Source organism: Bactrocera oleae, chromosome 2 (assembly GCF_042242935.1).
Source record: "Bactrocera oleae isolate idBacOlea1 chromosome 2, idBacOlea1, whole genome shotgun sequence".
Classification (NCBI taxonomy): Eukaryota; Metazoa; Arthropoda; class Insecta; order Diptera; family Tephritidae; genus Bactrocera; species Bactrocera oleae.
Genome location: NC_091536.1, coordinates 74,931,458 through 74,946,397, shown reverse-complemented (window position 1 = coordinate 74,946,397; position 14,940 = coordinate 74,931,458). Strand labels below are relative to the sequence as shown.

At 34.9% G+C, this 14,940-nt stretch overlaps 1 protein-coding gene across 6 annotated transcripts in view; it reads left to right on the top strand.

Annotated features, from left to right (window-relative positions):
* Positions 1-14,940, top strand: part of Ptp99A (Protein tyrosine phosphatase 99A) — a 404,350-nt gene that overhangs the window by 164,334 nt on the left and 225,076 nt on the right. For all 6 annotated transcript variants that reach the window (XM_070105688.1, XM_070105687.1, XM_070105686.1 and 3 more), the window contains exon 3: positions 12,231-12,400. In XM_070105688.1, the coding sequence (XP_069961789.1) occupies positions 12,231-12,400 (170 nt within the window). The remainder of the gene's footprint in view (positions 1-12,230; positions 12,401-14,940) is intronic.

The following is a 14,940-nucleotide window of genomic DNA, read 5'->3' as shown; positions in this document are numbered from 1 at the left end:
TAAGTGGTTTCGCGTGCGCACGATTTCAATCGTTTCATTGGCAATTTTCAAGTGTGCCATATCATCGCCATTGGCAGCAGCCAAAAAAACAACAACAACAAAAACAACATGTCAACAACAACCACAATTGACGCACAAATCATTTTCAAGTGGCAAGTGCAAGCTTTGCAATTCACAAAAGATGCTCCCCTGTAATTTTTGTTGCCATATTTTTGTTGTTGCAACACTTTTCTCTTTTGCTTACTTGTGTTTTTTTGTTTTTGTTTTTTTGTGTTGTTTTCTTTACTTGTATGCTCTTGTGGCTGCCAATTGAAGCACACGAAGTTCAAAGGCTCACTTTGTCTGTCTCTGCCGGGTTGCGGAGCTTAAGTTGCACTCTTGCCACTTGCCGTCTGCGTCCTTTTTGGTGACTAATTTTTGTACCGCAACGCTTCTTTTTTATTGCGGCGCACTTTATCGTTTCTTAATTTTCCGGTTTCGGTAAAATGACGTCTGCGAGTGAGGGTTTATTGGTATACCTATGAAATATAACCAACAATGTGGAAGGTAAGAGATATAAGTAGTTGAAAAAAATATAAGAATCTGTCCAACAGAACAATCTTAACAATATATTTAACATCTATGGTATGAAAAAATATCAAGTTGTGGTGAAAAGCAAACAGGCAATCCATTTACACATAGCCCAAGCCTTACATTATGAAAACGTAAATATTTCGTACGAGCGTGACATCAAATCAGCTAAGCTATACCCGCTGCATCTGCAGAGAAACTACTTGAAAGCTCAAAATGATGAGACAAATCGAACTAGATAACGCCAAAGCGTTATAAGTACTTCATATTATTATTGAAACTAAAAGAAAAAAACAGAGTAAGTTGTCGAAATTTGATAGCCACCAAACTTAAATGGATCATTTTAGTTTCTCAAAATCTTTTATTCACACTGGCGCGAGTTTCCTTCTTCAATTCTTGTTCAGTAAAGAGTAAAATTTTATTTATCTGAGATGATGAGAACAACTGTCCTTAAATTATCACAAACTTAACTAACGTAAGCTACCTTCGATTTGGCACTGCTCTGCTGGCTACGATCTGCTTTCCTGTGAAGAATTTCACATGTGAAAGCAACAACAAATTAACACAGCCGTATTCAATTCAAGAGCGTTTATGTAGATTTCAAAAAAGTAATAAAACTTACAAGCCTGACACTATTTACTTGTGCCAGAATATCGGACTTATACCAGTTTTTTGATCGATTCACTACGCTACAATGTTTAGAGAATTAAAGACAATTACTGCGTGCTGTGGCAACTTAAGTAAATGTTAACAGGGTGTGTAGTCAACAATTTTCAATAATAAGTAGAGCCCTGTTTAGTCAAATTGCCAGATGGATTGTAAATAAACAGGTGGCAATAGCGCTCAAAATTATTTTCAACTGTAAGGTTTATAAAATCTCTTTCAGCTAATATCATATCAATTCATTTGTCTAATTAATTATAAATTTTTATTTATCCAAGGTTGTGAATTTTTGGTTTCACAAATTTTGAGTAAAAAAATTAAATTTTCAATTCCAATTTCGGGACTAAAAATTAAATTTTCAATTCCGATTTTGGGATTTTAATCTAAGATATATTAAAAATTTAATTTTTAAACCCGCAAATCTTGGTTGCAATATTGACAAAATATTTTTTTTTTTATATTGTATAAATATACATAGATTTAACAAAAAAAAAAAAAAATTTCAAGCTGAATTGAAAATAAATGAAAAAAAAAATTATTTAAATATTTCCAACTGAAATAATGAAATAACAGCAATTAAATATCACTAGAACAAAAGGAGCTAAGCTATGCTGATATTTTATGTACCAAAATGGTGAAACATAAAATTTTAAAACACGCATACATGTAAATTCTAAAAACATTCATATTTTCAATTTTTAATTATAAGATTGGAATTATTTTTTTTTCAATCAGTTATTTGGAAATAAGTATTAAAAATAGTTTTTCAATACAATATTTTTGGCGCGAAATGTTTTTTTTTTAATAATTTACGTTTTCGAACTAAGCCTTACGACTTCTCTCACTATCGAGTTTTTAACATTGCTAAATAATTATACCGTTATTTTTAACTCTTATCACTTTTGGTGTTGTAAGTTGACCAATTTTCAGAAATTTAGAATTAATTAAGAAATTTTCAGAGTTGCAGCTAATCCATTAAAAAATAATTGTATTAATATTATAAATAATTTTTTTTTTTAAATTTATTTAGTAATCCCGAAAAACTTAATTAATTAAATACTTTTTAAGTTTTTTAATCAAAATTCAAGATTGAAAAAAAATTAATTCCATAACTTAGATTAAATATTTATTTGAAAATAAAATTTTTAGGCACAAATCTGTAACTTAAAGTTATAAATAAAAATTTTAACCAAAATTCTTAATTAAACAATTTACAACCTTGTATTAGTATTCAATGGATTTTCTCTTAATATTTATTGATAATTTATTTATTTTCATACTCAGATTTGCAACCCAATTATGTCAATAGTTTTGACGTCTATGATTGACAGCATTATAACAATAATAAAAGCAATTAAAAGCTGTGCAACCCTGTCACTGCTAATGATTCAAATGCATTATTTCTGAAACTCATTTAATAAACTGAGAAAAAATGTAATAGTAAATTTCGTTTGCATCCCTTTCAAATTAGCTGTAACTTGTCAGTTCGCACTAAACAGCTATAAATGTCACAAAGTGTTAAAGTAAGCAGCGAGTTTAAACGCTCTGAAGCGATTTGTAGAACACATCTGCAAGCTCGTAGGATAACGCTGCAACAAACACATAAACATGCACATGGAAGCACTCGCGAAGATGCGCTATCTGAGGGTGTCTTTAAAGCTTTGGGGCTATCACTTGCCTTTATTAATTGGCTGCTTCCCGCTTCTAATTTTACACACTTATAAAGTATTATGTTGCGATACACTTGCTACAAGGGTCACGTGATATGATAGTGAAGTTTTCATTTGTTATGGTTGGAAAGATTACTTTTTTATTGAACACGTTGAAGGCAGACCTTCTTTCTGGAGAGAATCCATTGTAACACATATTAAATGAGCTAGAAATAATGCTTTTGCTCAAAAATGAGGTTATATCGATGGTCCACATTGAAGTGAGGAAAGAAGTATCGAATTTTGTTCGAAAGAATATCATCACATCATCATATCCTTAAGTTTTTTATACTTTTCTCTAAATATTGTAGTATAGAATGGTAAAATCCAACGTAACAAATAGAAACTCCAGAGACGTGCGTCTTCCAAAAGAGCGTCGAATTCGACGATGTAGATACCGTCTAATATTTCCACCTATGAAATTATGTTTATTTACTTGAATTAATTATTATTCACAGGCCTATCCCACCTTCCTCGTATATATTGATATCATAATATGGGAACTTACTGGGCGAATAAACTTAAGCCCTGTTGCAATACAGATCTTAGTGTAATAAACTAATTTACTCGTATGTATGCTTATATAGAAACACGTTTAGGAGTATACACTGTATAAGAGGGGGTTAAGCTCTCCGCCGCATAAGGGCGTGCTGTATCTGTAACAAATTACGAGACAATTTTTTATGCAAATTACAAATACAAATAACATCAAATGTTTGTTCTATTTGCATTGTTTTTCTGGAAATTTTTATTCTTGCTACACAGAACTTTAAAGACTGAAGTTATTGCGTAAATATTTACATTTGTCCCGCACAATTCCTGAAAAATAATCAGCTGGCTTGAAGCATCCCCTTTCACGCGTTAAAAATGTATATGCTTTAGTGACATTTATCACCTCCCCTTTAAATTTTAATGTCTTTATAGCAAGTTGTCACTCAATCGGGAATCTTGATGGCGGCGAGAAATGATTAATTAGCACAATTTAACAATTCAAGCCGCTTTTGTGCTGATTTTTTTATCAAACCACCTACCCTTCATAGCCTTCATAGCTATCAATTCATTATAGCCGTTATTATTTCAGTAAAAACAAAAAAAAAAACAAAATTCAACGCTCTTTAAAGATACAAATTCGTTTAATCCCATTTGATGCCATTCAACGCTTATTTGTTTATTTTTTATTAAGCTCTGCGCTTCGCTTTCATTTCGTTCGTTGATTCTGACGCTTACAATTTTGTTAATGTGACAAATTTTTTGCACAATTTTTGTTTTTATTGTTTTTGTGAATTCAACAGCAATTGATTCGTTAAATTTTTCAACGTTGTCCCAGAGTAAAATAGATAAGTTTTGCAGTGAATGTATGCTGACATAATATGAGAATACCAGGTGTTTGCTTCACTCAAGCGAAAGGTAAATATGCTCTGAGCAGTAATGAGTTGAACCAACTGTACCTTGATTACGTTAAATGCATATGTGCCTATAATTTTACCCACATATATATGTGTTTAAGAAGAAATAGGTGGTATGAAATTCAAATCGAAGCAAAAATATTTACTTTGAACATAGCGCCTTAACCGAGCGAAATATTTCTAACTATCACAACTGATCCACCGCAATTTTATTGGCGGTCTAACCTGTTATTGCTCCCTAAAACATCCGCCCAGAATTTAGTTCCTGTGTAGTAAATTCTGAAACTTGAGCGTTTTTTTAATCTAAAAAATACTTAAAATCTGATATATTATTATACTTCTTCTCCTTTCTTTCAAATCAGCATATTTTAAATAATTAACACAGGTTTTCAGGGGCACAAAATTGAGGTTTTTAAATACCTATGGTACCGCTGTCATAGGGTCAGTCATAACCAAGTGATTCAATATGATATGAAATTTACATTTTATATTGGACGATGTTGGGGTTAATACAGAAAGACAAACTATCAAAAACTTATGCCAGTGTGCACTTGGAATTCAATCCGTTTTAATACAATCTCACCTGATGACCGCATTTAGGTTTCCGACGTTTCATTTTTAATATAGTTACCGAATAAAGATTCCAGTTATAAGGACTTAATATTTCTGAAGTAGTTCGATCTTCTACGGGTTGATTGTTGGAGCGATATCTTGAAGTTGAAATCTGAAAATCTGGTGTTCTTCTGTCAGTTTTCATATCTAACGTCGACGGGATATGCTATTGAAGCTTTTCTTGAGCCAAAAACTTGAAGTATTAAGAAATGTCGGTGCAAATATTTGGGATGATCCAGTTCCACGTCTGGTTTATGCCGGTGCGCCAGCAAAGAAGGTGACTACTTAAAAAACTCGAAGTAGCGCTTATTCTACATTGCGACGAGTGTCTGGGTACATAAAAGAATAAACACATTGAAAGTAAAAGCAAGAAAAACTTAATTTTCGGTTGCTCCGAAGCTATTAAATTCTTCATAGGTGCATTTCTTAAAGCAAATTTACGCATAACTAAATCAGATAAAGTAACAGCCGACGGTTTGTTTCTAGCGGAAAACATTTTGCAAGTTATTTCTAGCTGCTAATAAGGAAAATAGATCTTCTATTAAGATATTTATCTTGGTTTTGATCGGTCTGTTTATATGGCAGGTATATGCTATAGTGGTTCAATATCGGCCGTTCCGACAAATAAGCAGCATCTTTTTTTTTTGATCGATATCACAAAAACTAAGGGACTAGTTCGCGTATATACTGACAGACGGACGTGTCTATAGCGACTTAACTCGTTACACTGCTCATTTATATATGGATTTTTCATGGGATCTCTGACGACCCCTTCTGGTTGTAACAAATTTCGTGATAAGCTAAATATACTCTCTATAAGGTAAAATTATTGACGAAATTTCTTGTACCATTTATGAACTGACTTTTGTTGTTGGAAAGCTTCCGTAATCTCTTTTACTCTGCCTTATTGCATGCCTCACCTGTAGACCAAAGAATGAAAATTTTTGTGAATAAATGTGCATCAACTTGTTTTACTGCAGCTATTTTTAATTATTTTAAACCCTTTTCTTGTTCTCTTAACTTAAAGCCGATCCTCGTAATGAGCGTCGAGGTAGTGGTAAGCCAACATACTTGTAGATATGTATTTACAAAGTTGAGAACATTACGCATACACTTGTAACGGTACTTGTCATCCGGGTTTCCGTATAATATGTATATACATATACATATATATAATATATATATATATATGGTAAACATTTTATCTGTGTAAGTGTATACCTATTTAATACTACTGCGTACGCTTGTGTGCGTGTCCACTGCAGCTGCAATTTGGGGCACGTAAACATTATTTAATGGAGATTTAATTACATTTACAACCTCAAGAACAAGCACACACACATACCATACAAGCGCATAAATACACAAAATCCACGAAAATGGGCAACGTGCAACATGCAACATGAAGCGCGCTAACAAGCTGACAAGCGATCCAGTTCTTGTCCGCAGCAAAAAGAAGAGAATTCATGAAAAATAGAAGCGAAAAAAAATTAAAAATGCTTAAGAGGCGACCGCAGCAAAACAATAATATGGGCGGCCAACATTATACATATATGCATATACATGTGTATGTTACTTCTCTTTTTGTGCTTGTTTGGCAGTTTTTCTTGTATATTTAAGAGTTTTCTTACTTTTCCTTTTAACATAATTTTTATATGAAACACCTTGCCGCAGAATCGACGTTCATGAGTGCTTTGCTTTCAACTCTTCAGCTGCCGCAAAACTATAGGCCTGAGGCATTGACTTTATGAGCATGGAAGTTTTCATACAATATTTTTACCCTGTGGATACATAGAGCTTGAAGGCAATGTGGCATGTGTAGGCAAAACTGAAAATTAAATGAAGTTAAGGTGAATTTAATAGTGTTGTTGTTGTCAATAGAAAAATTAATTAAAATTACATTTAAAATTACAATTAGAATTAAAATATAAATCGAAATAAAAGTTGCTATTCGATTACAAATTACAAATTGCAGATTACAAAGTACAAATACCAAATTACAAATCACAAATTACAAATTACAAATTACAAATTACAAATTACAAATTACAAATTACAATTACAAATTACAAATTACAAATTACAAATTACAAATTACAAATTACAAATTACAAATTACAAATTACAAATTACAAATTACAAATTACAAATTAAAAATTACAAATTACAAATTACAAATAACAAACTAAAAATTACAAATTACAAATTACAAATTACAAATTACAAATTACAAATAACAAATTACAAATTACAAATTACAAATTACTAATTTCAAATAACAAATTACAAATTACAAACTAAAAATTACAAATTACAAATAACAAATTACAAATTACAAATTACTAAATTGAACTTCTTAATCGATTGTGTGCCATTTGGCATCACTGTCAGTATCTGTTGCTTACTTTATCCTCTCGCCATTGCTTCCTGACACTTGTTGTTTGTATACCACACTCTGCCTCCTGCTAGATGGCTGATTTCCTTGTAATTAAAACGAAATAGCCTGCATAATGTAAAAGTAATTAGTAGTAACAGTGATGGTAGTGAAAATAGCAGTAAAGTAGTCGTATTAGCCGAGTAGCTGCTGATGAGAGTATTACAGTTCTACTATCCCAGACACACATCTCCACTCAAACGCATCATCCCATCAAAAATGCAATTTTCAGCTGTTAACGCCGAGTTTTTGTTTCTATTTAATTATACTCAAAGCCAAAGCCAAAGCCAAAGTGGAAACCGAAAAGCTTGATTTTCCACGCGATGTGATAGAGGCGGCAGTCGGGCAGCCACGACCAAGGCATCGTGCCAAATCTGCATGATGCATCCTGGCTGCTAGTTAGTTCGTTCGTTTTGATGCGGTTGCTGTGGCGCTGTACCAATTCGCTCGTCGCCACAAAAAACACAAAACCAGAAATAAACACACTCAAAAAAGCGAGAATTTAAATAAAACGCACACACACACACATATAGACAAGACGAAAATTATTTTCATTTCCCGTATGTAAACATGGCTCTGACATTGTGCTCTGTGTGTCGTACACTAATTAGTGCGCGGTTGCAACTTGCAACTAACGACAACTACTTACACTGTGCGCCATAAGTTTGATGCGGTTTGTATTTGTGTTGCATTTGCGACTTTAAGGAAATTGAAATGCTAATGGTGCGTGTAGCCTTGACTCGTTAATGTTCGGTAGCGAGAGCTAAATTGTAATTAGAGAACAATATTTTGTTTGCTGCCAACACTTATGCGTTTAGATTTCATAATATCAACTTCGAATTCTTGAGTACTTCTAATATTATTGTTGGTTGCGTGTCTGGTCCGATTACTCCTGAATATTTCCTAGACAGGATTTTTGACGTCGAAGTTTGTATACATCCTCGATCAATGCACCTCACTTTTGTTTTCTTTTTCACTTCAGAGATATGGCTCAATAATCCCTGTAATATTTTAAATATTCAAATTGTCAACTTCTGAAGATTATATAACAAAAGACGTAGTCTTTCTGTTTGTTGTGAGACGAAGTTTCTTCTCATCTTATCATTCCGCATCCATGTTCCCATACTTAGACTATGCTAGACATTTTTAAAAAGTTTGTTAACCGAAATATCGTAAAATTACTCTAGCAAGCTCCAAGGTATCTTTCTCGTCTCTGTTCGAATCTTTTGGATATATATAAGTTATCAGTTAGTTTGATGGATCTGTTTCGGAAAAAATCGTTATATGGGTTGGTTAAATTTAGAGAATATCGTTTTTAGGTCGACGCAGAGAGAAAAACCCCTTATCGTTTTTTATTAAAGTAGACGGCAAGTCTGTATGGCTTCAAAGCATTGTGATTCTTCTGTGGTATTGCCAGACAACATTCAAGTATTGCTTTCTTTGCACTTATAATCCTAGTACAAAATATTTTTTTTTCATAACAACAAAGACCACAATTGTAACATTTTCTATTTATTCTTAAGCAACTTTCCTTAAAACATTGGAAAAATTACAAAACTTGTCCCTAGACGAGAAATCTTGGTTAAGTTCTTACAAAATTTTATTTGAAGAGAATAATAGAAGCAATATTTCGTCGTCTCATTTAGATTATCTTAGGTCCTAACACCGATCTTCGATTGTTCTTAATAAAAACGCTGTCCAAGTGGAGAATTTTAATCAAATAAATACAAGAAGAGAAAACTTCGTTCAAAGAGAAAAAGCTTTTAATTTCGACTTCAATTCATTTTATCAAATAGACCTTAACAGGAAGAAAGAGAACAGACGACTTGCCTTTCACAATTATTTTACTAGATAAAAAGATAGTTTTTTTATTATTTTCCAGATATTATGGTTCTAATAACCACATAAAGCACTCGAAGACTACACAAACTAAGGCCAAACATTCATCCTGTTAACCAAGTATTAATCTCGACTATTTATACCCAGAATAGGGTATACTAAGTTTGCCACAAAGTTTGTATTATTTGGAAACGTCGGAGACCCTGTGAGGATTAATATTAGCTGGGTTGATCTAGCCATGGCCGTCTGTTCGTCCGTATGTATAAATATACGCGAACTAGTCTCTCAGTTTTTGAGAGATTTGAACTTTTGCACACGACATTTTTTTCCCATTAATCTGCTCATTTGTGAAACCGCTGATATCGAACTGCTATAGCTTATAAATATATCGCTGCCATAAAAACTGACCAAACTAAATCAAGATAAAGATTATTTTATAACTTTATATGCTATAAGAAATGCAGCTGTGAATGATCTTAAAGATTCGATGCTGCTATAGTTAACTTGTTTTTACTTTATAGTATAGTTCAGATTCTTCGGTAAAATCAACTGTAAACCTATCGCCACTAAATACCGCATAAATTGTGATTTCACAATCCTTGAAAAAATTAGAGCTCCGGCTGAAGCTAATGCTAATACCACGCACAGGTACAACCACCCATCGGCAAGCCAACTCCACAGCTTATAACACTAGCTAAATATGATGCGCCACAAAGACAAAGGCAGAGCCGGAGCGCGGCACCAACAAATGTAACCAAATTAATGTGCTCACAATGCCTGTCATCAGGTGATTGCCGAAATGGGCGCTGCATTCAGCTTGCGCTATGGAATTTGTCAAATATTGCGCTGTTGCTCACATTTTCGTATTTTTTTGTTGTTGCAAATTTTTGCTGTGCTGAAAATTTACCATACGAATTTCAGCAATATTTTGGTCACATTTCACAATGAAATTTGAATTTCGAAATTCGAAAGCCAAAGCATTTTGCATATTATTAACTAAATAACCGAATGGGCGCCCAACCAATGCACCAACGGACCAAGCGACCGACCAACCAACAGACTACACATTGTCCTCGATGTAACGCACATACAGTGGCTCACACACACAAACACACCGGCACAGACACAGACGCATGAAAGCCGAGTGCGGTCGGGCTTTACGTAATTTATGGCTTTCGAATGAAAAATGCTGAAACTGCCAAATGCCAGCTGCGGTGGTGCCGAGCATAGAATGGCAGCTGTGGCGTAGCCCTACTGCGTGGCACATCGATACACTGTTGCAGGGACACACCGTTACACAAAAACACGCACAAACAAGTGCTGGCACGCCGGCGTATGCAGCGGCACAATTGATTCGCCTTTGGTTGCGTGATGATTTTGGAAAATTTATGATTCATGCAAACTGATGAGTAGCCGAGTTTAATTTCCTGATCGTTTTTCAATTTAAAATCTTCACACTGCTACCAGGTTTATGCCGCCTGCGTTTGCCGCGCGCGCTACATGTACTGGATAGCGGAATATTTCAATTATTATTACCAGTTTTATTTTTGTACTAGGTTATTTTGGTGTTGCAAGTCCGACTTGCCACATGCCGAATGCCGTTACACCAAGCGAAATTGGTTTGTGTCGTTGCGGGCGCTGTCATTGTGGCAAGCTAGTATTCTGTCACATGTCATGCGTATGTGTGTATGTGTACAATAATAAATACACTCCGCTACGGGTCACTCAAGACCCCCGCCGCGCGTGTCACATTAAAGCCACAAACATTTGCATAACGCAACGCGCCGACGCAATATTATTACTTTGACCGCCTGCTTTTGCTTGATTGTTGTTTTTGTCATAAACCTAAATGTCAATAGTTGTGCAGTCGGCTGCCGAGTTGATTGTTGTCATTGCTGGGTTTGTTCATTGGTCATTTGGCCATAATTTAGGCGCCTCCACTTGCTGCCGCTCGCGCTCCCGCTCGCCACTGTTTTTAATTACTCTTCGCTGCCTTGTGCGGCTATTTTGCACTCATTAGTTCCGAATTGCAGTGCGCTGCATATTGAATTTGCGACATTTACAAATCCAGTTTTCAAAATGTGTTCAATTACATGTAATGAAATTGGGAAATGTTAGGTTAGGGTTAAATTCTTTCGCAAAGTTATTGGTGGAGTGATTAACATTCTGTGTATAAGCATTATAAATCAGTAGGACTATAAAAAAGTTGACTAATAAATTAAGGACAGGTTTTAAAGAAATATACGGTCTAGTAAAAAGAAATCCATTACTTTTCTAATAAATCACTTTAGTAATCTTTGTATATCTTCCGCTGCATAAATGCAATCGGCTTATGCTTTATGGCATTAGAAACAGCTGATATTGAGCTAAAAAAATTGCTCAAGGCAAAACTACTATATTCATTTGTGAACGTAGATACGACGATAACGTCAAGCGAAAGCGGTCGTGTTCGAAACGCACTGAACGAGCGCAAACGGTATTCAAGCCAGGATTGAAAGTGAGGAAGGCTTTGCTATATGTTTGGTGTGATTAGTAGATCTACTATGAGCTGCTTTCCTACGGCAAGCAGTATGAGGAGTACAATCGCCTGGAAGCGTCCAATAGGAGAGAAATTGTGCTCCATCAAGACAACGCCGGGTCGCACACATCGATAGTGACTTGACAAAAACTCCGGAGCTTGGTTGGCAGGTTCTAATGTATCCATCTTATAGTCCACACCTGGCACTAAGTGATTACTACCTATTCTGATATAAGGCGGTTAATTGTTTTGGTTAAAAACTGACCTCACTTGTGAAAATCGGTGGTCCCAGTTTTTTACCAATAGGGTTTCTATGAGAATGAACTAAAATTTAATGCAAAACTAATGGATGAATTTTTAATAAACCTTATTTATGAAATCGGTAGCATAACCTCTTACTTATTTAATATCCACTACAAAATAAAAAATTTACATTCTCTTGCTAATAGTTTATTAAACCGTTTTCTATTTATTTTCAGATGTAACAAATTTAGAATATGTGAACGTCGTCGCTGAAGCAGGCAAGAATGTAACAATTCTCTGTCCGGGCGTTTCGGAGCACTCGCTGGTCGATACTTTGGTTTGGAAGACCTCTACAACAACAATAGCACAGTTCGCTAATCGGATACAGCATTTACACAGTCCAAGAGTGAGTAGTCAATATATAACCGTTATTAAGTGTTTCATTTCAAGTGTGATTTCCTAAACTTCTAGATATGTATCACCAAACCCTTATAGAACCATAAACAGTTGAAAAAAAAGTACCTAGATCATTCCACCTCGAATTTTTACAAACAGCTTTAATAATTTGCATGTGCCAAGATATAATATAATATATAGCCGCACCGCAAGTGAGTTTATTGGACGGTGTCGTTTCAGCACCTCTACCATGAGAGATACATAGACCCAACGCAAGTAAACAGCGGAGTACCGACTTCTTTGCAATCGGTAAAAACCTAATATCGACTTAGTCTTATCTTTAGAAGTTTTTTTCTTTAGTGGTATCGGAGTCTTTTGACACACCCACTCTACGCTGTGACAACCTCTCATCTTTACTTTTTGTTCTTCGTGCTCCTCGTAGTCTTTTGGAACAAATTCACACCTGTCTAGTTCAACACTTCAACTTCAACACAGTTGTGAATTCTAAAATATTTTTTAATTAAACGCCAAGTTGAATTTAAGAAAGATATTTCCGAAAATGTTTAAAAACTGTTTATCCCACTAAATCAACTCTGACGTAGATATTTCTCATGTTAGACTGTCAACTAATACCCGCTGTTAGTTTACCGAGTTACTTGGTAATAGCATTAAGGCACCACTAACGCTTCCTACACGAACCTCGCCACTTCCACATACCTAAGATTAGCTGCTGACAGCAACTCGGGCGACGTGTCTTCGTAAAATGTATGTATGTGTGTGTGTGAAAGCGGTAGTTCACCGAAACCCGTGTACACAAATCATTAGTTTAGTCCATAAAACAGAAGTTAATAGCTTCCCAAAGGGGCCGAAGAAAAAAGCTTCAAAGTTCAAAAATGAAAGAACGTCGGCGCCACCAGCGAAGCCAGCACACACGGAAGGAAGAAGAACGGATGGAATAAAACAAGCAAAGGTGAGAAGACGCACTTGCATGTTTAAACAAGTTTTCCGGTTGGACGGAGCCGGGCCGAGCTTGGCTGAGCTAAGCTTAAACGGCAGTCCGGGCAACGGCAAGTATTATAGGCAAAGTTGCAATTGCTGCCGGTGTAAAATAATCGAAATGACTCGAAAGTGCAAAGTTTTTAAGGCGGACATTGCAGTGGCTACACAACTAAAGCCTGCAAGGGAGTTGCCGTGCTAAATATATATGCGACGCCTGTAATGAAGGTATGCTATATGTTGGAGAGAGAGGAATGTGAGCGCAGGTTACTTGCGCTGAAGCCTCCTGCTCAACACTATTGCTGCTTTCAATTTTAAGTGTCCCAGTATGCTATTTAACACATACTTGCCACAGGGCATACAAACCACATATATGTATATATACATACTATATGTAAGGATGCGTGTGGTCGGAGAATTAAATGCACGTGACATTGGTAGTATCATGTGCTGAAAGAATGTCTGCCAAGACTTGACAATGAACAGTGCAACTCCCAAGTGCACTTTTAAAATAGTTCCTGTTAGGATTTAGTGCTGCAATTCGTAGGCAAAGGGAAGTGACATGTAAGGCAGTGTAATGAAATGAAGCCAAGGTAATAAATGTGGCACAAAGACTTTTCAACCATTTTCTGTAATGATGAACATTAAAATTGTTGAAAGGCACATACCTACTTACACATACACATGTTTGCTTCGAGTGCTGACCCTGTTGGAAAATTAAAGTGAAAGGATTGTTAAAAAAAGTGTACATACCTTAAACTTATAATATTCTTTTGTTATTTTTTGTTCTTTTCATGTTATTTTTTTTTTAATTTTTTTTATTTATCAATAAGCTAGAAGTAAGGACATTATTTTCTATGCAGCTCTTTTCGTGAGCAAAGTAGTGATCAACACCCGAATCACATGACTGTTAATCTAACCGTTTTAATATTGGTAGAAAATTTAAAACCCACAAGCGATGATTTTTTAGAGACATGTTTTTGAACAAAAAGGTAGAAATTAACGTCGGCGACCCTATAAAATATATATTTATATAAACGATAAGCATGACGAGCTAAGTCGCTTTAGCCATGTCCATCTGGCCGTCTATCGGTGTGAAATTTTGAACACGTCCTTTTCTCCCTAATTCTCATTTTCGAAATATAGATAAAAAAACGATACTGATATATTTTTCGGAAATTTTCAGAATACAAATACCCATTGCATTGGGTACGCTTGTATTCTGAAAATTTCCGAAAAATATCATATAAAACTGACTATGCGGTTGATCTTTCAATCTTCGGAAACATATTATTGATTATACTGTTATTGGTATAAGCAGTGCTTAAAACTGGTTGCTCTAAATTCGTTTAATATTAGCAATAACCCAAAATATCGGGATGTTTTGAGCAAATTCTTAAGATCGATCATATAGTTGCTTACAACTGAAGATATGATCTCTTTTGATTGGTTAACTATTTGAAACTCAAGCGTTTTTTGTCATATGTGACTAACCACTCTTGCTAGGTTAACCTACTGATCATTCCTAATGAGTTTTTTGGTCCAATGTGACTG